The sequence below is a fragment of the Abramis brama genome (genome assembly GCF_963993115.1).
Source record: "Abramis brama genome assembly, chromosome: 4".
Lineage (NCBI taxonomy): Eukaryota > Metazoa > Chordata > Actinopteri > Cypriniformes > Leuciscidae > Abramis > Abramis brama.
In genome coordinates, this window is record NC_139966.1 from 50,933,275 (window position 1) to 50,946,218 (window position 12,944).

The 12,944-nt window shown below is 36.0% G+C and overlaps 1 protein-coding gene across 1 annotated transcript; it reads right to left on the reverse strand.

The window, feature by feature from the left end:
- Nucleotides 1-72: 72 nt before the first annotated feature.
- On the reverse strand, nucleotides 73-9,015 carry ing3 (inhibitor of growth family, member 3). Its single transcript, XM_084112704.1, has 12 exons — nucleotides 8,885-9,015; nucleotides 8,681-8,752; nucleotides 7,250-7,350; nucleotides 5,875-5,940; nucleotides 5,530-5,626; nucleotides 5,226-5,297; nucleotides 5,028-5,144; nucleotides 3,819-3,979; nucleotides 3,032-3,222; nucleotides 2,656-2,842; nucleotides 1,435-1,473; nucleotides 73-966 (listed from the first exon to the last, which is right to left on the reverse strand). The coding sequence occupies exons 1-12, from the start codon at nucleotides 8,910-8,912 to the stop codon at nucleotides 850-852; spliced, it is 1,248 nt and encodes a 415-aa protein (XP_083968830.1). The 5' UTR covers nucleotides 8,913-9,015; the 3' UTR covers nucleotides 73-849.
- Between the last annotated feature and the right edge of the window lie 3,929 nt (nucleotides 9,016-12,944).

The window sequence follows — 12,944 nt, forward strand, 5'->3', positions numbered from 1 at the left end:
GAAAGGTCATTGATCCAGAAAATAAACTGTAAAATGTATTCGATCATCGACAATGCACTTTAAGACAGCGTGTACCAAAAGTTCTTGATCATTTTATTGTTCCCCCACCCCCCCACATCTCTCAAAATGTATCACCACATCAGTGCAGTACAGGCTAGAAACACAGACACACAAACATACACACAGGTCACAGTTGTTCATTTGTTCTATTATATATCTTAAGAGCTCCTCGCTAAAATAAAAAAAAGTCATGTCCTTTAAGCGGAGCAAAATACATCATCTATCCATTACACACAAATAATCCAGCAAAACAACATTTTCACTGGTCAAGCAAAGGGGCGTCACTGTTGCCGTTGTAATCTGTTCATATCAGGATCCTTTAAGATTTTTTTTTTTTATAGAGCTGAATGTGTAGTTCATCAAACAGTTCAGCACTACAATTCCCAGTCTGCATCATGTCAATCCATACTATGCTGATATGGATTAGCAGGAGCTGCCAGATGCGAAGGGTCATCACGCATGGCAAGCCGAGGAATGTCTTGAATGATAAAATAAATGGGCCTTCCAATATCATCTTGCCCATCCGCCTCCATAAAGATTAATGGAGATGAAGAGAAAAACATAAAATAGGAAAAGTTGAGGGCAGTGTGTGCTTAAGATTCACCAGCTAAAAACACTCAACTTGGTTGTGATTTACACAAACACACACACACAGCAGCCACACCATCTTTCAGGCAAAGATCTCTCTCTCTCACATCTACACACCCCGATCACATGGTGATGTAACATGTACACTCTCAGTCGAGGGGGACAGTCATTTCAGAGAGGGTGGCCCAGGTGATCTGGCATTTATTTGTGCCGGCTTCCCCTCCTCTTCATGGCTGCTGTACACTGTGGGCAATACCACTTCCCTTTGGGTGCCTCGGTCAAACCCACACAGCCGTAGTGGAACCACTCGATCGGACACTGAAGGAAGAGACGAGGGTCAAATGAACAATTTCTCCAACTGTGCATCATTTAAAACATCATAAAATCAATCAACAAATAATGATATATGAAAAAATAATAAAATAGAAAAAATAAAAATAATAATGATAAAAAAATACATATACACATCATTATACATACATATCATGATGATAAATAAATAATAAAAAAAAATAAAAAAAAATTATATATATATATATATATATATATATATATATATATATATATTATTTTTTTTTATTTTTTTTTTTTTATCATCATGATACAACTCTGATATCAATAACAGTGTACCGCTGATCCCTGAAAAAATAATACTGATTATTGTTTGCTGTCATCTCTATAAAATCGTGGCTGCCCAAGGGTCACAATAGCTGTCAGAGCACAGATAGTGTGTTGTTTGAAGAGGAAATGTGTCTGTATATCTCTGGAGATGAAGGGTTGACTTACATCTTGGTTATCACAGCCGACCATCTCTCCGTATGACACCTGCACAAAGACAGAGAGAGAATGAGACAGAGCATTAGGGACAAACGCGCACACGCACACCTGCAGCCGAGTGTCACCAATGCGTGCACCTGCGAACAAAGAATGTGCAAGTTTGGTCTTTGATGTCTATTCAGAGACACGCACACACACATTCTATTTTTGATATACTCTTACAAAAGCAATATTACTGAGGCCATAAAACAAATGCATTCAGGGGGAGACAATTCTTTTGCACTCATACATAACCTAAAAACACACACACACACACACTCCTTCTGCAAACTGTTATTGGAGTCACACACCTCACCTCCCAGACAAGATCTTTGACTTTCCTGTATGATCTCGCTCTAGTGGCAATGATTAAAAATGGCTCAAAAGAGATGTTTTTCCTTGTTCTGGTCATATTTGTCAATTGTTTAATGCTTGTTTTATAGACCATTTAGGAACAGATGTCAAAAAATATTTAGAACTATAAGCTTTTTAACACAATTTTGAGGAAAAAAAGGTCAGCAATGTGGGATATAAACTTGAATTTCAGATTTTTCTTCTCAGAATTGTGAGAAGAATTTACTGTAATTTAGAGACACCAGGTAGGCTCCGCCCACAAAACATCATCGCTGTGCTTAAAAATCTATTGTGTAAAATTGTGTAAAAAAAAAAAAAGAAGAGATTTTAATTTTAAGTGACTAAACTGATAAATTAGATGAATAATAATAATAATAATAATAATAATAAATATAAATAACTACAAAACTGAAAAAAATCTACAAAATATGATACTGGGTGTAATAGGATTTTTTAGTAGTATTTATATATATATATATATATATATATATATATATATATATATATATATATATATATATATATATATATATATATATATAAAAAAAAAATTTTTAATCAGTGTAATTTTTTTTTTTCCATTTAAAAATATTTGTTTCTTTTATTTTTAGGCTTTTTCCATTAATTAGAAACAGTGACGAATAAAAGGAGACATACAACAGCTTTAATGTGTGGATCTTTACTGCCATACCAAAGCTTTGAAATTAGCAGATAGTGGTACCAATTAATTAGTACGAGCCAATCAATGCAATGGTAGCTCAATCCAATATTAGAATCACTAATAGTAGTGACACTAGAATCAGTACGCTGCATGAGAGAGGTGTGACGTGAACACACCTGGTTGCAAATGCAGTATCTGGGTTCGTTGGGGTCGTAGGTCCAGTCCACCTGACTGCTGGTGTCAGTTTCTGTGACTGTGGTCTGCACCAGCTCATGAGCTAATGCTGAAGACGACGAGCAGGATGACAGTGAAGAGGAAGAGGAGGATGAAGAGGACTGGTGGTTGGAAGACTTAGTGTTGCCTCTGAAAAAAAAAAAAAGACAAACAGCAAGAAAGCGGTTAAACAAAATTAAACAAAATCCAATGTATATGAATTGGGAAGGGATTTTGTGCTTATAGCGGAGGAAACAATGAACAAAAGCAACAAACATATCTTTGGTGGGTTCATTCAGGAACCATTTAGGTGAGTACAGAAACAAGTGTGATGCTTACTTGGTCTTGCGCCCTGTGCGGGAGTCTGAGCTGTTGCTGGACGTGAGGGGCTGTGTGAGCGTGTTAGCCAGCGCAGAAGAAGAGTAAGCGCTGGAGTCCCGACTCAGAGCAAACTCCCGTCCCAAGAAATCGTTGTTCTTGACCGCTTCATAACTGGCCTTGAGACTGGACGTTCTCCTGCCCTCTTTCATCTGAAAAACAGACACACACACACACATTAAAGAGAATGAAGAAACCAGAATGAAGAATGTTTTTTTCCCCTCACTAATTTCACCTTTTATTCCCTCAGAATTAAGATAACGCATTGTTGTGATAAAACATTGTTTATATTACACAATTTCAACTTTATAACTCACAATTTCTAAGTTTATATCTTACAATTCTGAGAAAAAAAAGACTGAAATGCGATATATATAAAGTCACAATTGCAAGAAAAAAAGTGAGAAATTTTATTTTTTTCTCAGAATTGTATCCTGATATATATATAAACAATAACTGATGCAGTTTCACTGGACCTAAATAAGCTTAATGATAAACCCAAAATTACAGGACAGGGTGTGGTGACGTGACTTCCCTCGAAGAACAATATCAAAGTGCCTCTGAGTAGTGAACGCTGCAATTAACAAGGGCTGAGTGCCAGGATAACAATCTTACACAGAAATAACAGAAAGGGGAAGAAAAGTATGAGAAAGACCCCCAAGAAGCCAAAAATAGTTGAAACAGGAAGTGAAGGGAGGAGAGCGGGGGACAAATAGCTCCAGATTTAGAGGGAGGATGGTGGTTTTACCTGTGCGGTGGCTTGCACTGCCTGTGCTGCTGCCATGGAAATAGCCCCCGCCCCTGCAGCCGGCCCGGCAGGAAGTGGGCTCAGGTTGTATGAGGAAAGCGATTGGGAGGAGTTTACGTTATACATGCTGTTAGAGGTGGACGTGCTGTTCACTCTGCAGCCTGAAACACACAAAATCACATTAACTTTATAACCAGAAACACTTGTGAGGAACAGTACAACATAAGTGATAAGTTATCTCATTACATCATAAAAAATATTTCTTCTGAACCATTCAATAGTTATCACAAATATATATGTGCCCGTAGGGTGGCATGATTATGACAAATCATAACTGTTGTTTATTTCCCTTGACACTGTCATTCGGATTAGGGCTGCAGTTATACTGATGCTTTGCAATCATTTTGTTGGCAATATAACATTACAAATGACTTTAACACACTTTTTATTTAGCCATTATGTTCCCTACACATTGTCAAAACGTTTACATAAAAATATAGAGGAATACAAAAAAAAAAAAAAAAATGAAATATTGATTATTTCTTGTGGGGGTTTTTTTATGAAAAAAAAAACAAAAAAACAACTATGAACAGTTTTTTTTAACTAGACATTTTTAGATTGTTTTAGTTCTCACAGAAATAATTTTGAACTGGCATTTGGAAACAATGGCTTTTCAGCTTTAATGAAGGTTCCTCTGACAGGAAAAATAAATAAAGAAATAAATCACCCTTTTAAGTAATTTAAAACCAAACACACTAAGATTAATAGGTTTGGGGTCATTAGGATTTTTTTTTTTTTTAAATAGCAAGGATGCATTTAATTGATCAAAAGTGACAGTAAGTACATACAATGTTACAAAAGATATCTATTTAAAATAAATGCTGTTCTTTTTATTCGTCAAAGAACACTAAAAAATTGTTTTATGAGTTTCAACAACAACAAAAAAACGTTATAAAAATAGTAGGTTTTCACCATTAATAATAATAATAAGAAGAAATGTATCTTGAGCACCAAATCAACATATTAGAATGATTTCTGAAGGATCATGTGACACTGAGAACTGGAGTAATGATGCTGAAAATTCAGCTTTGTTGAAATATATACTGAATATCAGCTGAAACGGTTTCTTTTCTCTAAAGAATGTCAGTGTATGTTTGTGCCTGACGTTTTTATAGGGCGACTCAAGAGGAGTGAGAGTGTGTGTTTTACCTGGTGTGTTTTCTTTAGAAGCGTCTGACGTGAGTGTGGAGAGCAGGGCCTCTGACTTAAACTTCTTTTCTGGTACGTGTTCAGTAGTGTGATGGGCTGGCGCACTGTACTTCCTCTCTGTCAAAAAAAACACACAAAGCAGGTCAGTAGACTGGAACAGAAAAATGGAAATCGGACAGTCTCTTGAAGCAGGCTTACTCTCCACAGTGGCGTGTGAATGTACATGGTGGTTATTGACAGGTTGGGAGGGACTGTCCATCTCCAGCGACCCTAGAACAGGTAAAACTGACTTTACAAACAATTTCAAATCAGCACAAAACCACAACATGGTCAGTTTACTAAATGTGTCCAAACATTTTCAGACTAGCTTTATTTTTCCTATCAGGTACCTTTACAAAGACTTAGGAAGTAGAAATTGAATTTCTACCAATTATTATTTATTTATTTTAAATTAGCCCTTTAATTAAAACTACAAAGAAGGTGATTGACAGGTGCCACCCACGTCTCTCCAGGATCTCTGTGATACCAGCATTATCCGCCTCCAACTCCATTTTGAACTTCGCCAACTCCTGATCCAACTTCCGCAAGTGTCTATCAACCTACATAGAGACCCCAACATCACAAAAACTTCAAGCCTCAGGCAGCAGGTTTCCCATAAACCCTCTCCAGGGTAAATCAAGACAGACTTGAATTAAAGCACTTGAAAAGGCATCAGTGTTGATCAATGAAGTAAACGGCAGCCCTGTGAGTCACTGCACATTCACTATCAATGATGTGCCGCCACCTACTGGAAACATGAAGTATTGACACAAAGTACCATCACATCTCATTCTGTAGTGGTACTCACCAGATCATAAATTTGATTGGCTAATTGGACCTTTTCATCTGCATCTTCCAAAGCCTTATAGTAGTCCTGATAAAGAGAAAGAGATTGTTTTTTAAAAACTGTGCATATGATCCCCCACTGGGAACTTATCCATCAAAAAATACTGTTTTTTTTATTTTTCTTCTCTCTCTCTTTCATTTGCTTCACTCTTCATTCTCAGTATTTATGTTACTATTGTTATTAAATACATACAGTGTCAATTGTAGTCTTTAAAAAGGCATGTGAAATAATGAACAAAGTGCAATGTAGTGTTGTCAAAAATATAGATTTTTCATTACATATCGATACTGAAATATCTTAAACGCTTCCAATAATCATTTTCCACAGAAAATATACACGATACCAGCTGCGCTTTCTCGCTCATCTCTCCGACAGCGAGTTGACACACAAACCTGCCTCTCCTCACTCACTCGTTTCATTTGCTCCGGATGAATATTGTTGGTGTTACAGGGCTTGAATTTCGGCGTGGGATTGTGCATAATTTTACTCCCTCCTGCATACTTTGTACTTACACATAAATCCGTCTCTCAGTACTAAATTGAGTTCTTTTTCACTGCTTATTGCGCTTAAACAGTCAAATACAGACAAAATGAAGTCAAAAAGTAAACAGTCAGTTATGTTTTAAGTGATTGTAAACAGTTGAGAAAGAAAACGCATGTGTAACAGTATAATGGATCCGTGCTTCAGGTCTTAAAGTGACAGAAGCCTAATATACCTGAAAATAATAAATATCGACAAAATATCGATAAGGCGATATATCGCTGTCCTTCTCCATGCGATACGAGAATCGATGCGCTGGCGCCAGATATCGATATTTTCATTAATAATATAAGGCGCTCTAAATAGATTTCCTGGCTCCCAGCGTCGCTACTTCATGGCTCCACGAGAAAAAAGTGAACATAAGTTAACTAACCTAAAACAAAGAGGTTTTTAAAGGGATGTGAGTAAAATAATAGATGCCCCAGCCAAGTCTGGACGCACTTCGGCTTTTATACCATTGATGGGACAAACATGTTGTAAATGGACATCTTTGACCGAAGATATATAATTGATATAATTGTTTGTCTTGGAGTGAGCGTAAATAATTGTACTTTGTGACCAAATTAAGTGAGTAAGAAATACTTTTGTCTGATCTTCTCTTGATATCTCTGTTATCATGTTAAAACAAATGCTAATTTAGTGTCTTTTTACATTCATTTTATGTCTCTTGTTGAAAATACTGAATTTTCACATTTGTATTTCCTACTAGGACAAAAAGACCTGTCAGTATCAATATTATTCTGAATACAATTTGCATTACTTGGAACAACTGAGGTGCATAGCATCTGTTCTTTACCTTTTTAATGATTTCCATCTGTTCTTCCCTCCATTCAGGCTTGTTCTTCTTGGCATTAGTAAAGAACTCATTAACCCGCTGCTCTAGCTGATCCATCGCATCTGAACAAAGGAACAGAGGCAGGAGTAAGTCAAGAGCCCAACACTCAGTTCACACTCACACTGATTGGCTACTGTGGAAGTCTATGGTCAGATCACTAAAATAAATCTTTTGATGGAGGAGGTGGTGTAGCCTAGTGATTTGGGTAAGATCATTAAAAGGTTGTAGGTTCAACCCCCACAAAGGGTGATCCATGAACCATCACATTTGAAGGAAGAAAAAAAAATGTCCTGGTCACATTCACCTCAAAATAGAGCTGCACAATTCTGGATAAATTGAGAATCATGACTTTGTTGTTGTTTAAAACAGAGATTCTCCCACAATTCTGAATAGACAACTAAACAAAATAATGAGTCATTTACTAGAGGTTCTGACAAAATGTTAATTTCTGCAATTTATTTAAAACAAGTAGGCTAATTTTTATTTTATGTAATTTCATTTAAAAAAAAATAAAAAAAATAAAAAAAAATGACTCACTCATAGAGTCATCATTAATCATTACTGGATGAATCGCGTTTTTGAACAAAACTCTTAATGACAACAGATTTTTAACAGTCACTTATCGCCACCTACTGGTCTATCGATATAAATTATACAATCTTTATTTGAAGAGTCAAGCTACTTGCAAATAGTGATTTACTGTATTTTGGCCACTACTGTAGACATCAGTGTTTTTATCTGAACAATAAAAATGATATATATATATATATATATATATATTTCCTTTTACAGTTGTTATTTAGGTTTACTTTACTTTATAAATGTTAAAGTTAAAATTAAAAGTTTTTCTTTTGATATTGGTGTGAAATGGACATATTTCTCTAACCTTGTGTCGCTGTAATAGTTCTACTGTAAACATGGCTAAATAAGTAGTTCAAATTACTAAATAAAATGAGTTACTGGGTATGTCAAATGCTGATGGTTTATGCTCCTTGCAAAACCTATAATGGTCAACAAATAAATGCATGTACTATAACCCTTACATATGATCAGAGTGATGAAGAATATTAGGAGAATATTCATATCAGCAAGGACATTGACGATGTCAACAGAGTTTGTGAAGGGTAAAAAATAAAAAGCATTAAAATTAATAATGCATGCTATCGCTAATCATAAGTTTTTCCTTATCTGAGTTACACTCATGTTGCTCAACTTCCACATGATTTTATGCACTTCACATCAGTATGCAACATCATAACACAAACACGTACATGCTCATTATGCATGCAAAATAACCAAACAAATCCCCACTGTTATGAAGGATTTTCTGCATTAGTCAAGGTCAGATGTGATGTTTTACGGGAGAAGAGTGAGTTTAAACTGTATTCGTACTCTGCACTTGCAGGTCCATCTCTCTCATTTCCGTAAACCTGTCGCGGAGATCCATGGGTAGCTGCTCGATCACTGCCGGGGAGAAGAACAGAAACGCGTTACAAGCTAACGGCTGCGACGCCTTCACACGTCCGAAAACAGACCTCCCAGACACTTAAACGCTTTCATTCGAACGTGAACCATTAAAAGAATTCATATACTCACTCTCGAGGTAGTCCTCAAGGTACAACATTCTGGCGGAGAGAGTGTTTCAGGCGTTTTAGAGAAAGGGTGTTTTTCGTCAATATGGCGTCGGAGACAGCGGAGAACTGAAGGGGAGGAAAAAACACAAGTTGATAGGGGAGGGGCTTACGTGAAGGACGTGGGATTTGATTGGACGCTGATGGAGTTGCGCGGAAGTTGACTTTTTGTGATTGCTTTCATGGGATTTGTAGTTCTGTAATTGCGCTATTTGAAACTACATCCACCGCTGCAAATTGTGGGATGTAATATGGATTATTTATGTGTGTTACATATGGACAATATGCAAATGTCCAGTTACACAAATGAGTGTTTTCTCTGGAAGTGTTTATATTGGTGTCAAGCAAATATTTTTTTGTGAATTCTGCCCTAAAAATAAATATATATATATATATATATGAATGAATAGAATGGAAAGCTTTACATTTTGAACTGGAACGTCGTCCTTCTTTTGAATTTCAAATACCCCCTTTCCTCACACCTTTGAGGGAAGAGTTCACAAAAATATGTGCTTGACATCAACATAAACACTTATAAATAAAACACATTTTTGTTTAACAGGACATTTGCATTTTGTCCATATTGTACCATATAATCATGTATATCATAAACATATATACATGTATATACATGTCATATATATATAATCATATATATACATAATTTGTGTGTATAATAATAAATTGAAATGTAAAATTATATAAAACTATTTTATGACAACATAATTGTATATATATATATATAGAGAGAGAGAGAGAGAGAGAGAGAGAGAGACTATTACATCTTTCTCCTGCTCAGTTTAATTTGATTTATTTATTTTTTTATCTGTGAAGTTTGTCTTTGAAATTGTCTGTTTTATTCAGTTACTAAATAAAATTAAAACTTAAAATGAAAAATAGTATGAAAATTACCCTTAGTTTCTTTAAATTTGACATCATCATGGTTATGAGAGACCAGGGGCGCCGCTAAAGTTAGGACGATTCTAAGGGCCCACACACTTTTAGAGGCCCCAGAGATCGATTTTATTAACGGAATGGGTGAGGTATGGATCCCGACCTCATATTTTTTCATAGGGCCCAAAATTTCTGGTGGCGCCCCTGTGAGACACACACAATGTACAGTCACACATAAGCTTTTAGTAGACAGCAGGTTTTATGCAGTTTTGGCCTTTGGAGGGCAGCACTGACTGTAATGTGGGATGACAATTCAGACGTTTGCTCTAGACAGTTGCAATTTTGGCGCTGTCTGTGTGTAAGAGGCTTTTGTAAAACATACCGCTAGAAATTTGCCAGTGGAAGACAATGTAACTACCCAGCTGTCTCTTGAGAGGAAGAAACCTCAGCTTGACCCCACGTTTATTGTAGACAGTTATGATTTGGTGCAGTTGTGGTGGAAGAGGCTTTTATAAAACATCCCATTAAAATATTTTATTTCCAAGACAAAATTACCTCACAGCTGTAGACATGAAATGTTCTGCAAAGTGACAATGCACCTCAGCTCTCAATTTGGATCAAATAAAAATATGCCTGAGAACATAAACAGGAAATGTGGCTTTTCTGATGACTGTTCCATCCATTGTGGCCGTTTGAAAGCTAGTTGTCTTTATATTTATTCTCGAGTTTCCTGGTGCTATATTTGCACAGTAGAATATCAAATAATATCAGTCAGTAAACAGTTAGGATGCTCAAAATAAATCAGTGCAATATTGGTTTTGCATATAGCATATTGGTTTTGCATATATGCATACTGTAGCAACCTATGTATTTTTCTGAACAGTTTTCTAAAAAATAATAATAATTTTGTTTTGATTTTTCTTTTCTTTTTTCTTTTAGTGCTGAACAATAAATATATTTAAAAAACCAACTATTAACAAAATGAAATATTTAAAATAAGTGTTAGAACAGGCCGCTCTGATGTAAGATAATTAAATGAGGGAGTTGAGTAATAATATTAAGTAATATTGCATGCAAGTGAGCAAGTCTATTATTTTTTGCAAGCAAAATCACTTAAAGGAATCACTTTAATTTCTGTCTTTTCCTTGCTCAAAGTCATTACATGACTGGATGATTAATATGGACTCATATTACAACTTAAAAAACTGTTGTAATTATTACTGCTTTTGTAAATTAATATTTGCCTGTGTAACATACTTGTAGCCAATATAAATGACCAGGACAGCTGCAGCACAGTAAAATTAATCAACACACATTCCCAGATAACAGCAGATTGGGTCTCTCTCAAGACAATAATACGTCCATCAGATGTGACCTCTTCACCCGGGCATACGATATCTCAGGGGCGGGGATCTGGATACATGCCAAGCACTGTTGATGCATGCGATTGGGAAGCATGTAATGACCACAGAAACTGGTTAAGCAGGTAGAATGGCTAATAATATGAGGCAGGGGCGATTCTAGGATTTTCATTTTAGGGGTGCTCAGCCCCCAATGAGGGTATGATTTAAAAAAAAAAAAAAGTTAGTTTATGGTCTAATGCGCATTATTAACTAGTTTCATTCATTCATCCATTAACATGGATATGGCAGGGTTTTATAATCACTGAGGTACCGAATGTGAGGTATTTAGGGGGGTTCGGGGGCATGCTCCCCCGAGAAAATTTTGATTTCTCTGATCTACATATGTGCATTTTAAGATGTTTTGAAGGCCAAAAAAATTGAATAACAACAGCTTTAAAACCATGTGCGGGCAGCTGTTTATTTTTCTCACCTCATCAGCATCACACTCTTTTTCTCTTTGTTTTTCTCTTGCTCTGTCTTTTCCCCTCCTAAAGCTGAGCTTTGACTGATATAGGCTTTTCATTTTTGTCTGTCAGTGAAGAAAGTAAACATAGGGTCAACTGATAGGTTGATTCATGAATCATTTTCTCAGACAAAGCTACCAGGAAAGCTAGATAACTAAGTTTATTAAATTCATTCACAATATGTACACATTCATTATTGATCTAGGCCTAATACATGGCCGTAGACAGGGCTTTATAATCAAAGAGGTCATAAATTTGAGGTTGTTATGGGGTTAAACATTTTTATTTCTCTGATATGTGCATTTCAAGACGTTTGAGGCCAAAAAAGGATAAGAAATAGATTTAAAACCTGCTCTCTCCTCATCTCCATTACTCTGTCTTTTTCTCTCAGTCTCCTCATCTTGCCCTGTCTCTTCCCCTCTAAAGCTGAACTTTTTTAATTTACTGAAGGCTACAAATTGTATTATATTAATTCTCAACATGTACACATGCATTATTAATCTTGTGCCTATGAAAACGGCTTTGTTAATGTTTCTTGTCCCCTCACAATGACATAATTACACGTTATAGGCCTATTTTCAGCTCAAAATGGCGAAATTAGACAAAGGTTTATTAGTTTTCTAATTATTTTTGTCATTCGTTTAACATTTATGACCTAAAAAACTGTCAAATATAAAATGTTTAGTTTAGCTACTTACATCTTCTTAACTCGCACTTGACCGTAAACTGAAGCGTCAGTCGTGCTGATAAAATTCGCGCTCAGCAGCTTCTGTGAACATAAAGCCCGCCTACTTTGATTTGATTGGTCATCTCAAATATTCTGACATTGACGAGAAGTGAAAGACCAATGAGGCTCAGATGAACAAACACACACACACACACACACGCGCGCCTCTGTTTCTGACCTGCGCTCTGCTTGGCGCTGCTGCGGATTGAAGATGAAGAACATTATTTAACCTTGTCAAAGACAAAAAAAATATATATATTTTTTTTTAGAATAACAACATTTCTTACTCCAAGTTTTAGGGGTGCTGAGCTCCTTTTTAGGGGTGCTGAAGCACCCCTAAAAAGGGGCTAGCCTCGCCCATGATATGAGGCACCCAAAAATTAGCCGACCCAGGGGTTGACCCTAACCGGTCAGATACGACGTAAAGATCCTAAATTACTTTGTAATGTACAAGTGTATCCAATAAGACAAAGACATCCAGGGATTTGTTTTCTTCTCAGATATACTCTGTTCAGCACAAATAACTAAATATTTATT